At 41.0% G+C, this 15,346-nt stretch overlaps 3 protein-coding genes across 3 annotated transcripts; 1 reads left to right on the top strand and 2 right to left on the bottom strand.

The window, feature by feature from the left end:
- Positions 1 to 2,339: 2,339 nt before the first annotated feature.
- On the bottom strand, positions 2,340 to 3,408 carry MELLADRAFT_94615 (uncharacterized protein; the record flags this gene model as incomplete). Its single annotated transcript, XM_007406452.1, has 6 exons — positions 2,340 to 2,342; positions 2,421 to 2,600; positions 2,664 to 2,720; positions 2,803 to 3,166; positions 3,278 to 3,280; positions 3,398 to 3,408. 6 exons carry the CDS (start codon positions 3,406 to 3,408, stop codon positions 2,340 to 2,342), a joined length of 618 nt encoding a protein of 205 aa, XP_007406514.1.
- A 7,534-nt stretch (positions 3,409 to 10,942) lies between these two features.
- Positions 10,943 to 11,399, bottom strand: MELLADRAFT_34063 (uncharacterized protein; the record flags this gene model as incomplete). The annotated part of the gene is made up of 2 exons (XM_007406451.1): positions 10,943 to 11,009; positions 11,104 to 11,399. The coding sequence occupies 2 exons, from the start codon at positions 11,397 to 11,399 to the stop codon at positions 10,943 to 10,945; spliced, it is 363 nt and encodes a 120-aa protein (XP_007406513.1).
- Positions 11,400 to 13,275: 1,876 nt separating this feature from the next.
- On the top strand, positions 13,276 to 15,136 carry MELLADRAFT_103679 (uncharacterized protein; the record flags this gene model as incomplete). Its single annotated transcript, XM_007406466.1, has 3 exons — positions 13,276 to 13,351; positions 13,425 to 13,467; positions 13,549 to 15,136. The coding sequence occupies 3 exons, from the start codon at positions 13,276 to 13,278 to the stop codon at positions 15,134 to 15,136; spliced, it is 1,707 nt and encodes a 568-aa protein (XP_007406528.1).
- Positions 15,137 to 15,346: the final 210 nt, after the last annotated feature.

The following is a 15,346-nucleotide window of genomic DNA, read 5'->3' as shown; positions in this document are numbered from 1 at the left end:
CTGCTTGCTCATCTTTTCTTTAAAATTTGAGGTCTTAAGCGAATTGTACTCACATTGCGGGGGTGTAATCGAGCTTTTCAGCTCCACCCCCTCGTTAAGAATCCTAGCTTGCCCATTTGAATCCACCTCACGGTCCATCTGCGCTTTTTTCGGTCTCAACGACGTCGTTTCTACGACTGCAATGTTGGTGGTTTCTTTCAAGAGTCAACCATTGCTCCAATCAATAACATGATGATTGTTCTTGATCCACGGCATTCCAAGGATCAGATTGTACTTGTCTCTTAGGTGGGTGACTATGAAAGTGGTTGGAGGAGCTTTGGTGGTGTTGACATAGAATTCTCCGGTGTGCATAATTGCAACTTCATGACCACTGAAGCTCGTCACCTTTCTGATTTGTGATAAAGGCTCTAAGTGAAGGTTGTTCTTAGTTGCAAAGCTTTCACTGATGGCTTCATGTGTAGCACCACTGTCTATCAGTGCTCTCGCTTGGGTCGTTGTGGCAGTTTTAATGTCAACAATAGTAACAAAATCGATAATTCTTGTATCTTTGATTTCAAGTGAATTAATGTTACTAAAGTCTATCATTAAATTGGGTTCGCTCGGGGGAGGCACAACTAGCACTCCCAAGCATCGCCATTTTTTGAACCATCAGATCGTCCTTCCACCTTTTCCTCATTCTTAACACCATCTAATTCAGCTACTCTATGCCTAAATCTTCCATAACCTCTACCCCTCCAGTTGCTTCTCCCACCTCTCCTTCCTCTCTCACTTCTTTCAGAACACTCGCCAATGTAATGATCCGTCTTCCCACACCTATAACATGCTCCTACAGCTCCTCTACGTTTATACTCGTCGTTGGAGATGTTTAGACGGTACGCCAAACAGTCCATCGCGTCTGGATCGGTAGAAGGTACTGTTGGCGATGTTGAAGTGGTGGCATTAGGTTGGTAAGGTACGTCCGGGGTGTGTTTGTGAATTTTGTTGTCGAGTTTAATAGCAAATTTAGCCATTTCTTCTACTTCGGTGAACTCTTCTCTAACCATATACACAGAGACTTCATTCCTTAATCCTTGTTCAAACTGAGATACTAATACATTTTCGGGCCATTTGATCACTAACGCTAACTCTGAAAACTTGATCCAATAGTCCGCAACAGACTTTGTCTGCTTCAACGCTCTGATCTCCCGTTCAGCTTTCACTACTCTTTCAGAGTCAAAGAACGTTGTCTTGAAAGAATCAACGAATTTACTCCGCGTGACCTGATTCATTTGATTCGAATCTAGCAATCGATCTATGAGAGATTGGGCCCAAACACTAGCTTTTCCGGTTAAATAAGACAGTGCGAAAGCCACTTGGGCCTGTTCATTAATGAACGAAGCATGATTCATTTGCATATAAAGGCTAATCTGATTCATAAACACTTCGGCTTTTTGGCCTTTTGTGCCTTCGAATTTGTCTGGAGTCGCTATTTTCGGAGGCTTTACATTCTGTATTTGTGCTGGTTGCACTACAGTCTGTGGCGGGGTCATAGTAGGGTTTGGGGTGGTCTGCATGGGATCAGGCTGGCTCGGCGTGTCGATGTTGATACCACTAGAGCTGTGGGTTTGATTTTGTTCGATACTCAGTTGAAGGTCCGTCCATCTCTTTTCCGCCTCCACCCTCAACCTCTTCTCTTCTTCTAAACTTGCTGCCATTTCATCCATTCTTCTCATGATAGCCTCCATGTCGAAGTTTGACATTGAGTCGTGAAAAAGTTCTTCTTTACTAGAATCTTCTTGTCCTGTAGGACTTTCGGGTAATGTGAAGTTAGGTGTGATGGCGTTTGAAATAAGGTTTTGGAGTTTAAGGTTTTCGCGGGGTATTGGTAGATCGCTGATAGATCGGTGATAGATAAAGTTTCCACTGAACTATGCTGATTACCGTTTGATCTGAGGTACTTCGAAACTCTTCGATTCTCGTTTTAATTTATTTGTCTTCTTTCTGTTGATTGATCTTCTTTACTTTCTTCTTTTCTTTTTGATTTTCTTCTTTCTTCAAACTTTTAATTTTCTTAATGATCTTCTTCCTCTTGAATACTTCTCTTGGATCCGTTGATGTATAGACTTAGCAATATGATAGGACTTGAGGAATGATGAGATGCAAGAGAAGCCTCAAGGGTGATCTAGTAATGAGATTAGATTGCTAAGTGAAGAAGCACTATCTGTGCGCTGAGCCAAGTATAATGAGAACAGCTAAGTACATAAGTGGCTAAGTACTGGCAGTGCTATAAGGGTCATAACAACACGCCGGATCCTAGATCAAAACATGATGTACCAAAAGGACGAGTGTCAGTGTATTGGTCACTCATGTGATTTTCATCATTATCAAAATGAAATGACAAAACAATAAAAGAAAATAAAAGTGCAAAACAAAAGACTTACATCTTCTTCACCACGTGTTGGTTCTCCAAAGTATAAACCAACATCATCATATACTTCGTCCTTTAGTTCCAGGGCACCTTCGGGTTTCTTTTTCTTTTTACGGATCCTGGCGTTCTCGTCGTCAGAGTCTTGGCGCAGGTTGGCGGAAGGAGCATGGCTTGATACCGAGGGAGCGACGCTCTAAACACATTAGAAGGCATTAGTGAGATCAATCCTATTGATCTTATCTAATGCAGTACTCACATGTTGTTGGTTTGATGGTCCTGAGGCTGCGGTGGCCGTGGATGCAGTGGATACAGCCTGTAACAACAAAAGGAATTGAAAAAAGAAAACAAAATGAACTGGAGAAACTTGAGAAGTGAAAATGGGGTGAGACACTTACTTTCTTTCCTTTTGATTGAGGGAGGGAGGTCTTCTTCTGGCTGACAGCCTTCTTTCGCTCGATACCACTTCGCTTGGACCTTTTGGGCGGGTTGGGGACGATGTGACTCACCACGGTCTCACAATCCGATCTAGAGGTGGATCGGCCACGTTTTCGGGCACTTGGTTTGGGTGCTGAGCTTATTGACAAAGGGACTTGCGAAGAAGGAAGGAAAAGGCCACGCCCACTGTCCTGTGAAGGTTGAATCATACCAGGTTCCAATCGCAGAGGAGTAGTAACACGAGATGTTCGACGAGGTTGGGATTCATAGGTCTCACATCCAGATTTGCCACGCATGTTGAAAAGGATGAGATGAGATCTGTGACTTGGAGGAATTGATCAATATATCTAAATGATGAAAGCAGTTTAAAACCGAGAGAATCAAGTATGATAAACCAATGATAACACAAACAATCGAAAGGAAGAGGAGACTTACATTCTAGTTGTTGAACGGTTATCAGGATGAAAAACAAAACAAAACGAGAAATTAGAATCAAAATGATTCAAAACAAAACATAAACGAATTGAAGATTACAAGATGAGATTTGTCACTTACATTGAATACATCTGACTCGTTTGACCATTGGTTGGGGTTGAGGGTTGGAGTTTGTCAATCAAGTTGATGATGCAACCAGGTGGTCACATCATCATTGTCCATGATGGTGAGGTGACCTATAGGTTGATTCAGCAAGGAAGATCGCCAATAACGGAGAATCTTGCTGACAACACATGTAACATGCCAAATTTGGGAACCAAGGATGTCACAGGAATCCTAATGTACCTACCCAAAAAAAAAACCCGCAACACAAATTGCTAACGCACCTGTAAGTAGGTCTTGTAATTTGGCCCGGGCCAGTACCGTAACCCAGTTACGGTACAGCGCAATAACGGTTGAGATTAACGTAACCGGTCCAACGTTGGCCTTACTGTTGCACAAAGAGTACATATACTTTCCAAGAAAAGTGCTCCTCTCTTGCTCAAGATTTGCCTCAATGATTAGCTCATAACATAAAATCTCACATGTAACTTCTTTCTTGGGTCCAGATTTTCTGCTGAGGCACAATCATTGAAAGACATTCTTGCCAAGAGGGGCTTGACTTCCTTGGAAAAAATGTAATGTACAAGTGAGGCCGGAAAAGATACGACACCAGTTTACTCCGCTGGCCCCGACTGGTGTACTGGGTGGAGTAAACTGGTGTCGTATCTTTTCCGGCCTCACTTGTACACCCAGGGTAAGACATCAGTGCACATTTTTTCTTTGTGTTCCACATAGGAATCCTTCATAGGGAATGTGTAGATGGATTTCAAGAACACCATCTGGAAAACACTCCACCCTACTCCACCCCCAGGTTATAGAGCATCCAAGGTACACAGGTCCCTTACAAGCTTGAACTGTCCCAAACAACAGTGTGGGATGTTACCAATGTTGGCCCTTTACGCTAAATTGCGTTACTCACGCATGATCGGGTAGCGTAACTTGGTCCCCGTTATTCCCAGGGCACAGGTGAGTAACGCAACCAAAAAGGAACCAATTTCATTAAGAACGCAACGATACAGAAAAAAAATTAGCCAGAACGAGCAAGTAACACAGTGGGTTTTAGTATTACCGTGTTACGCTGCGTTTCCGGCCGAAACAAAGGAAGAAAGGTAAAAGAAACAAAACAGAAAAAAAAGAAAGGCAAAATTTAAAAAAACAGACGCTTGATCTAAAGGCTTGCTCAACAAGTATGAAAATGACAATTTTATGAAAATAAATTTTTTTGTATTAAGATTTTCTGAGAAGGATAATGAACAAACAATGAGAAAAGTTTTTTTTGTAATAAGATTTCATGAGTAAGTAGAAGGTTCAAAAAATTTAAAAATAAACTGTAAGCGTTGATTATTGAGAAGGAGTTAAGTCTTCATCTTCCCTTTCGGTTTGGTCTTCTTGGTGAATTCTTCATACGCTTGGATGACCAAACCGACATCTTCATATTCGTCAGCAGTGATTGGAACCCCCTCACGTAGCCAAAGGCGGCTGCCAACACACATTTCAATTGTGCGAGGATGCAAACGACCTCGCACCGCAGTTGTCACATCTGCGGCTGCCGAAAAGGTTCACTCGGCTGCCGCAGAAGACCCAGGAACCGATAGGTAATCTCGAGCTAAAGATGCCAAGATGGGATACTTGTGTTGGTGTTCCTGAAGATGAGCAAGATAATCAGTAAAATGCAACCTGAATGACCGATATAATGGAATAAACACACCTTCCACCATTGGAGAACTGGTTCTGGACCATTCTCAACACCAGGAGTGGTCAAAGGATCCGTACCCTTCAGATAAAGCTCCAACTCGTTAGCTACAGAAGAGGTGTCCTCGTCGTCGTAAAGCCTATAGATATCGGGCATTTGGTCTGAGTCTTCGGTTTTGAGGTCTGGAAGGTGATTCAGATCGTGAATTAGGTTTCAGTTGATACTCGCGTTCAGTAAATTGATTGTGAAGGTATTCTTTTGCATGAAGGGTTGTGAAATGATCTGATCCAAGAGTGTGATTGAAGAATTTCAAGCGAAGGGCCGGATGGAAAACCGTTGCCATGAGAAGGGTATCGCATCCCAACGCTTCGTCAAAGTATACCTTTGTACGTTCAATACAAGCTTGCAGGAATGGTCGCATACGATCATCGGATGAGAGATTGGCGAGTCGAGCTTTCAAAGAGGTGAGGAGTCGATGATATTCAGCAAGCACCATGCACCCAGTTGGTGCATTGGCCTCCATTCGCTTTGTTAGAGTCTTGAAAGGCTATGAAACAAGCAAGTCAGCATGTCATTTTCTAATAGAAGGATTTGTTAAACTACTTACTCTGAGCTCATCTAGCAAGTCCCTGATAGCTCGCCAATCCGTGATCGAGAAGAATGTCTCCTGAAAATATCCGCTACGTTTCTTGGTTTTCTTGGAATGCCTCGACTTCTTTGAATGAGCCATTGAAGCATCTTCTTTCAGCATATCATCGATTACCTATTTAACAAAATCATATTAATCAGTACTATATGTAACATGAAATATAATAAAGAGGATATCATACATCTCTATTCTCATAAGCGCGCTCCCATCTATCTAGACATACATTCCATCTGATTCCATGGCCAGCGATTAATGATTGGCCAGGTCCATCTCCATCTGGTCTCTTCCTGTTCGGATCTAGTCGACGCGCATTGAAGTCTTCGCGCCAAGCACTCGACCAAGTGATATTCTTCACCACAAAGTCAAGCTATCAAATTGATACAAACAACAAGTCAGTCCAAAACCTTTTGATATGAAGACACAATACGAAAAATCAATACATACATCTTGAGTTAAAACTTTGAGTCCATTAATTCTCAAATTCGGCTTGGGTATGATGTCAATGCCCTCCATGTCCCAGTGATCGCTCTCGGAATCATCTGCAGCTTCTTCTTCTACATCGCTCAATTCATCTTTGCCATGTTCGACGTCAGACTCTTCATCAGGAGGCAGGATGATGGTTGCATCGATTTCTTCTTCATCGTCATCTTGAAGGTCATCTTGACGGTCATCTTCTTTGATCGTGGGTAAAATATCTGGTGAGGGAAAGAAACCTAAAACTGAGTGACGATCTTGACTTATCGGAAGGCCAAGTGCTGCTATGCCAGCATTGACGATGAGACCTATTTTGTGACACATGCATTTCACGTGCATTGTCTCGGGATCCCAGGAATACTCATCAGAGGTAGAGGTGGAGTGGTCGTTGTGTTCCTGTAGCTGTCGATGCATTTCGGTCGCCAAAGTCACGTTGTTCGAAGCTGAGTCAGTGGTATGAGCTATCATGAAAGGCAATCCATGATTGATGTCAGAATTAGATTGTTCAAAATGGTTATTATTGAAAAAAAGGAAAAAAGATGTTAAAGTACTTATCTTTTTGTACATATCATGTTTTTTGAGTACAGTGACCAGTGGCTCTGCAAGCCAAGCACCCTTGTGGTGATGAGCCACTCGTTTAAGGGTGAGATGACGAGAGACGAAGTTCCAGTCGTCATCGATATAACTAGCAACACCACCAATGAATGCCCACAAGTTACCTTGGACCGTCCAAACGTCGTGGGTCAACGTGAACTTTCCTGGAATCGACTGAAAATACCAAAGAAAGTCAGCAAAGCAATAATGACACAAGGAATATGCATATCATGTAGAGATAATAATGATAAGACATATTGACTTACTTGCAGCGTGTTGTAAACAGTATCGCGCAGGCCCAGGTGAAGATTTTTCGCCTCGCTAGCTGACCACTTGCGGTGAAAAAGACGGGCGTCAGGCTTAAGATAGTAAAAAGCTGCTTGGAGGAGTGGATCCTCAATTCTTGTCCATGGCAAAGCGTGTCGGACCTGCCATAACATCATGAGGCGATTAAATGTATGGATGTCGAACTTCGGTATGACCGTTACAAAGTTCTTCATCGTCCCGACTTTATGCGCATCTGCTATCCTTTTAGCATGCCGCTCGGCTACACTTGGAGGAAGGTTGCATCCACAAGCAATGGCTTCCTTACGTTTAGGACAACCTACCTTGGACCTGCCTTGTTGATTTGAACCATCTCGATGAACCAACAGGTTGGATCGACTGGTTCCGTGACCTCTACATTTCTTGCCGCAATATTTGCATTTGTACACGACCGGTGGATCATTCACATCCTAAAATAGAAGAAAGAATCAACAAGTGCCTGAGTAAAGTTGGTGGAAAAACGTAGAAATCGAAATGCAGAAGTCACTTACATCGTCTGTGCCATGGTCCGGTTCCTCAAAGTACAGACCGATATCATCATACTCCGCCTCCTCCTCATCCGGCGCCTTCAGAGCTTGGGAAACCTTTGGCCGTGCCATCTCAGGTTGGGAAACCTTGTGTCGTTTACAAGTTCGCGTGTCTTCGTCGTCAGAGTTTTGTTTAAGATTCATGCGAGAAGTTGGGTTGGAAGCTTGTGAAGCAGGAGTTCCAGAATTCTAAAGCACACACACACAAAGAAATAGAAAGTCAGTTTCATGAATATGCTGACTTTCTTAAAATTCCACTACAGGTAACTCGCCTTGTTTCCTTTGGCGCTTTGTGCCACCGTAGTAGTACGAGTAGAAGTCGAAGCAACAGCCTTCCAAGAAATCAAAATAGAAATAGAAGATAAAAATGTGAGAATCATGGTATCTTGCGATTGATCGAAAGGGTCACAGATACATACCTTTTTTCTTTTTGTTATCGAAGCATTGGTAATTTCGCTGCTAGTCTTCTTAGACTGTGAAGCCTTCTTCCCGAAAACTTGGCCTCCGACAATCTCACAATCATTGTCGGATCTGGAGAGTGATCGTACCCGTTTACGGGAAGGTCCAATTGAAGAATGAGCAATCGAAGGAGCCATTGGAGAAGGGGCAATCAAAGAAGGTAAGCTAGTCAAACCACGCCGGCTATCTTGGGATGGTTGAATCATTCCAGGACCCAATTGGACCGGGGTAGTGACACGAGAGGTTCGACGAGGTGGAGCTTGAGATTCGTCAGTTTCATATCCAGACTGAGAAGGTCTACCCATCTTGAGGAAGAGGAAAACAGAGAGATGAGAACGGATAAATTGGAGAGGTGATAGCTAAAGGTTGTTTGATGAAGGGGATGGGGTTCAAGGTGAAATCGATTGAAATAAAAGAAAAGGATTATATTAGATCACTCAATTGGATTCCAATCAAAAGATGATAATTATTATTGAAAACGAAGAGGAGGAAATAGATACTGACGAAAGAGGTTGGTTTGGAGAGGAAGGACTCCATCGAACGTCCGTTGGGGGAGAATGTTGGGATGGTGTGTTGATGGCGCAACTGGTGGTCCATCGGATCCATGATGATGATATCGTGAGTGGATAAAGGCTGACCCAATTGGTGGTCATCGATGGGGTATAGATATCGGGAAGTTTGGCTGAAATCAGCTGTAACGTACCAATTTTTTTTCACAAGCTGTGACAGGGATGATGACGCACTTTAGCAAGAACAAAATCGGTGAAATGGGACGATATCGCACCGCCAAGCCGAACTGTAAAATTTGCTCTGACCCATAACGTAGCCCCGGTACGGTACGGCACGTTGCCCGTTGAAAAAAACGTAACTGGGCCAACGTTGATGTTACGCTTACGGATCCAGTGGTCACCATCATACGGTGGCTGTGGAGCGCCAAATGAGTCAAAACCCCCAAATGCAAAACTTTCACATGAAACTCCCCCAGGAAGCCCCGTTGAGCGTGTCCCGACCCCGAGTCCGCTACCCAGAATAACGCTGTGCCCGTCATCACTCTCCGTGCTCAATGACAGTGATTCCAACTGCGCCAACTCGATCTATGGACGTCTTTCTTTTCTCCATTCCAACTACCTGATATTTATTAAGAGAAATTGTGAGGAGGGTGTTACAAGAGTGTCTGCATATAGAAAGATTCCTTTCGAGGGATCCCCTGAAAAGCCAAGCAGGGTCGGTTGATTGAGAATTCTATCGCATTGATCAAATTATCAATCACAATCACAAGATTACACGGTGACGGTGGTTGCTATTGCTGTGATGTGTTTGGATAATCATCATTGTAATATAAAAAATACCCTGATGATGCTTTTAAGAATCCTGGTTTGATGAAAAGTGACCTTCACAGGTCTTGGGTAGAACAACCACATCATTTCTCCGATAGCTGTCTTTCTGTGCCATGTCCTGCACTTGCTAGTCCTGCACTTGCTAGATGGCACTTTGGGAATTATGATAAATAAAGAGTGGCATAGAAATGAAAAAAGAAAGCTGAATGATGGAATGATGGAATGAAATCGAGTGAAATGAAGGGACTTTTTGGTCCGGGGCAGCGGACCTTGGCGGACCTAGGATCGGGACACGTCTCCAAAGGGCTTTCTGGGGGAGTTTCGTGTAGAATTTTGCATTTTGGGGTTTTGACTGATTTGGCGCTCCACAGCCACCGTACCATCATTTGCAAAAGATCACCACGCGCCCCCGCTCGCAAGATGTGGAACGGGTCGTACCGTTGGGACTCTGCAGAGTGTCGTCTCTCGAGTCTCGACATACAGCATGGCCGGCCATGACCGGGTGTTACACAGCGAACCTGTCTTTGGGGTGGAACAAGCCTTTCGAAGACAAAGCGCTCGAGTCACTTGCCCCAAAATCTGCTTGATAGATAGGCTCCAGCGTTGATGAAGTAGTTATCAAAAATTTGATCATTCCGTCATGCAAATGATCGACAAGACGGGATTCTTGCAATGAAAAAGTCATCTTTTCTTCAAGTTTCATATGATAGTAACACCTGTTACATATCAGACCTATCATAAGACTTTAACATCGAATCTTTGCCATTCTTTTTGAAGGTGACAGGGAAGGTGTCTATGAGATTGTAGGTGGTACAACGATTGTGCCACTCTTGTTAGAAGACTGGATCTTGAAGATGGTTAGATGACCATGCACCCGGAATCCGAGATTAGAAATCAAAATGAACGGCCTGATGAACGACGTTCCCATGATTCCAAGGAGTCAACTTTGGAAACCTGCGGATGTACATTAATCTTTATCTGATGCTGCAACTGACATTAATAATAAGTTTTCAATATATCTCTGATAACTTCGATTCCAAGCAATATCATGACTTTTTGGATTTGAGTTCAGACCTTGTATACTACACAAATGAACTTTTTGAAAGATGAGGAAAGATGCTAGGCTTACATATGTACAGTCATTTAAGAAAGTCTTGGCTTATTTCTCCTGCAAATCTCGAGCGAATATGTCGGGTAAATTTAGGGCAAGCTTTTCTTAATTTAAGTTTGGTCAGGGTTTCAATTTGATTAAGATGAGAACTCATAGCTAAAATCAAGGTGAACACAAAGTGAAGAGAGAGGAAGGCTTCAAATAATTTGTTTCTAATTGTAGAAAGAATTTTTGGAGATTCAGGGTATATATATAAACTTTCAAAAAGTTTGATTTTCTGCACCATGTAAATCTGTAACAAAACATGAGTAAGGTATTAAAGAAATCATGTAAAGAGATATCTTTTGAGCTTCAAGAATTCAAGTGTTGAATGGTTGATTTGACATGATGTTATATCAACTTTTTAATTTAGCATCTGCTGGTCTAACAAATGGAATCCTAAACCCACTCATAAGAGCACGACTAAATCAACAGAACCCCCAACCCAAAACCATAAGTCAAACGTTCACAACCGAAACCTCAAGTAGAAGAAGTTATCAAAGGTTTCAAGACTTACGCTTTATCAGATGCACCAGGACCGGTAGCATTCGTCACAAAATGAAGATTCATTCCATATTTCCTAGGCCAATTTTCTAAACTTTCTTCAATGCCAGGCCATAGACCCATTCCACTAGAAGGTAAACCAAGTTGAACGGTTCCACTGACCATCGAAGTATACCGTTGATGTACATCATAGGGAGGTAATTTGAATCCATTATAATCTTTTAATCTAGGTAAGACAAAGGTCACCAAGACATCGATGAAATTCCACATCTCAGGTCCTTTTAAATTCACATGAACTCCACAGGTCATGCCTCTTCTGACTCGAAAAGTCGTAGATGCATCTTTAGTTTGACTTAATTGAATGCCTTCATCAGACTTTAAAACAGATTTAGCTTCCGAACTCAGACCGGTCCGATCAGGTTGTCCGGTGATCATCTGAAGCAATAGATCGCTCCAAGTAATTCTTTTTTGGTATGAATCGATTCAGGTACATGGATATCGATTGAGATTTTTTGTAATCGGATCGAATGATCAGGTGATGAATCTGATGCTGGTTTTCGTGGAATTGCACAACTTCCTCCTTTGGGTGGTCTAGCTGGTCGGTTACGAGTATAAGGATCGGTAGGATCCCATTGAGGTAGTTTCGAAAGTGGATCTGGATGGTCAACGAGTGCTCTACCGTTCGAGTGATGTGGTGTGGATCCATCCATGGCATAGCCCGCTGGTAGTTGGTATGTCATATAAAGCATATCACTTGATAAATGATGATCATAGTATTCTGATAATCTACATCGGCTCATCATCCCCGGTTTAACAATCTTGGCTAGTTTATGATGATGAGAAGAGATCGGTTTGGTCGGTTGGGTTTCTTCTTTGGTTATCACGGTTGCAAATGATGATCTTGGATATCGGGTCATTGGATTAGATCTTGAAATCGGGTTGGAATGTAAAATTGAATCGATTCCTGAATGAGAGATTCGATGAGATTTTAAAGTCGATGGTCTTGACCAAACCTTGCAAATCGATGAAGCCATGGTTTGATTTGTTCGGTAAATCGTGGTTTTTTCTTTGGAGGTCGAGCAGGGTCAAGACTCAAGCCTGTTGAAAGTTGATCTGAGGAATTGTGAACCAGATGTAACACCACTGTCACAGTAAGATGTCACATATCCCAGCGCAACTCTCCTTCCCTTGAAGTCTTGAAGGTCGGGCCGACTTGGAGCACTCCTCAAGAAAATTATTGACATCCATCCTTCACTTAAGTCAACTCCAAACATCGCTTTACAAGATATTGTGCTATTTATCAGCTACTATAGAAAACATGATACATATTCAACTGCTATCCGTTTCCCAAATCATTTGGAAGGACCCAAAGCCATAATTCCGTCAACATCCCCCCGTCCGAACGCTCTGTTATTTATGACACCTTGGCATTTATGAAACCTGGTACAACAGGACTCATCGGCGCTGGAAAGATTCGGGACTTTTGCGGAGGTTTAGCCACCGGAACAGATGTACTCGCCCATCGTTCGAGAATCGATACTGAAGAATTTAAAGTTTTGATTTCCGAACAGAGTGACCAAGTGTTATAAAATCCTACAAAAAAATGGAGATAGATACTCAAGGTATTCCTTTGAATCCCTCTCGGTGCGGTGAAACGTATCATAGGAATATGAAGAAAGGAGTTCACAGCTTCGGATACTTGGTTCAGATACATCACAAGCTTGAAGAAAAACTGTCATAAGGTCAGTGATATGACCACGCAGACCAAAAAAAAGGAGTTTCAAATAAATAAATAAACTTGGATACTGAAGTATACAGTCCTTCGCGTAAAGTAAAGCTTTGAGTAAAGATTGTCCATCTATTTGATCAAATTTTGTCGATGAAATTACGCAAACTTTGAGCAATTGAGAGTACTTACTGCTGTAAGTTTTGGAATTAGTATATCATGTGGGGAGAGGTATTTTAAGTGGATCAATTCGGCCGGAAGATTAACATCGGTCGGTGATGTAGCAGTGCTCAACGGTCGAAAATAGGTTTCAAGTTCTGATGATTCTGTTATAAAAAGGTGAAAGGCGAACATCTTTTTATCTTTAGAAAATAACTTATTGTTTCCTTTTGAAAGAATCTTTATTTAGTATATTGTGACCTCGGATACCCAGATAGATTCATCACTGAAAGAGGCGAGATGCGCTCACATGTGATATTTCCGTCTATGCTTGTGGTGTGGATATCTGTTGTCTTGCAACAGGCTCATTCTTCGCGTGAGTCTACTAAACAGAGCACATATCTCACTCTGATTAGAAGTTTGACTATCGTATATCGTATTTTCGTCAGTGTTCACCCCAAATATCATTGAAGGATCTGGAACCAGTGATGAGTGAGTCGGATAGCTTGTTACTGGGTATTAGATTTCTATTGATTGATAGTAACGCTTCATGATCTTCTTGGTAAACAAAAGGCCCATGATTTCTAAATATGCTTCTAAGCTTTTTAAGAAATGTCATATTACAGATCTTAATACTCAAGTATCAATATTGGAAAAAGGAAAGAAAAACTTCAATGAAAAGATTTTAACAATTGATCGAGAATATATGGAACCTGAAGCTCAAAGTTGGTCATTAAACCCTTCAGATTCAAACCCAATGGGTTCAACCTCATTAAGTTCAAAATCAGAAGTAGAGGATAGCAAAGGAAATGTTAATCTAATTTCGAAGAACTTATCACAATTTTCTTTAAAAAGACAAAAAGGCTATATAGTATTTGAAGATGGAGAAAATGATGATTATTTACAAAACTATTTAGGTTATCTTTATGATGATAGAATCCCAGAGATGATAATCATTTGTAGAGGTTATTCCAAATTAAGATTAAAGATGTGTGAAAAGTTTTGGGAAATGATTTCAAATGAACATCAATGTGAAATACCTCAAATCTTAATGGGAGCACAAGGGAAAAGAGAAACCAAATTGTTTGATATTATGGAAGGAGTTGGAGTGATTGATGAGACTGAAAGACAAAGATTAATAGAAGCTTCATTAGATTTTCAACAAAGAGAAATCGAAGCCAAAGAAACTTATCGGATTGTTACCGATCATATTCTTACATTAAATAAAGTTTCGATTGCATTAAAGACAGCTCCTACAGATTTATATGAAATTGTCAAACTTTTGGGTTTAGAGATCGCAAGAGAAAAGATGATCATCGGTTGGGCATCACCAGCAGGATTTGTAGAAAAACCAGATGGATTACATATCTTTGCTAAATTTAACTTTGAACAAGATTATGAAGCTTCATATGACTTAATTTCAAGTGAAATCCCAATGTATCTAACAGGTAAAAGTTTAAGTGATACACGTACAAAAGCTTTTATTGCCAAAGAACATGTGATTAAGATGAGAGAAGTAGATGAAAAGTTTGAAGGGTTTAAAGGTTTTGAAAATTTAATTGAAACTTTCAAGTCTGCTAAAACGGGTGGTTTTCTTCATCTTTATTTACATGTCCAAAGAGCTTTTCAAAATGCAAGAGTTTATTTTGCAAAGAAAACAATTGACTATCTTAATGAATTATCAAATAAGAATCATCCTATCAAAGACATCAAAGTTGATCAAGAAGCTTTAAAATCTAAATTTGCAATAGAATATTTTGAAAAGATGAAACAAGGACTTGAAAAAAGTCTTGGAAACTATCCAACCCAAGATCATGTAAAAAGTAAAATCAAAAAAATAAAACAAAGACATGAAAAGAGTGTAAAAAGATGGGGGAGTTTATTTGAAGGTGAAGATCATTTTGTTGAAGGTTGTGTTGCAGATCCACATCTCGAATTCATTTTGAATTCTACACTAAGGAAAGAATCAGTGAAAGAAATCATACCCGTAAAACTTTCAAAAAAACTTGGTGTTTATTCACAACATGATATTTATATTGAAATTCAACCTGAAAGTAATTGCTGGTTACTTTCTGGTGTTGATGATACTCATTTTGTTGAAATCTTACAAGACTTTATTAATCGTTCAAATAAAAACGTTGGAACTCAAAAGACTGTTTAAGTTTATTTGTGTCAAATCAAACAAAGATAGTCAACCTCTCATAGGGTTTTTCTGATGATTCTTTGGGTTCATTACAAGGGAGCTGCCGATAAATTGGCATCATGACTTCTTCAGAATTGTTTCTTTTTCAAAGCAGCAAGATATGTTAGGAGACAGTGAAAGAAAGCTATGTCACTTGGACAACCATCCATGTGATTGAAGAGGAATACT

The sequence above is a fragment of the Melampsora larici-populina genome (assembly GCF_000204055.1).
Source record: "Melampsora larici-populina 98AG31 unplaced genomic scaffold MELLAscaffold_6, whole genome shotgun sequence".
Taxonomy (NCBI): domain Eukaryota; kingdom Fungi; phylum Basidiomycota; class Pucciniomycetes; order Pucciniales; family Melampsoraceae; genus Melampsora; species Melampsora laricis-populina.
This window is presented reverse-complemented; position numbering and strand designations above follow the sequence as displayed.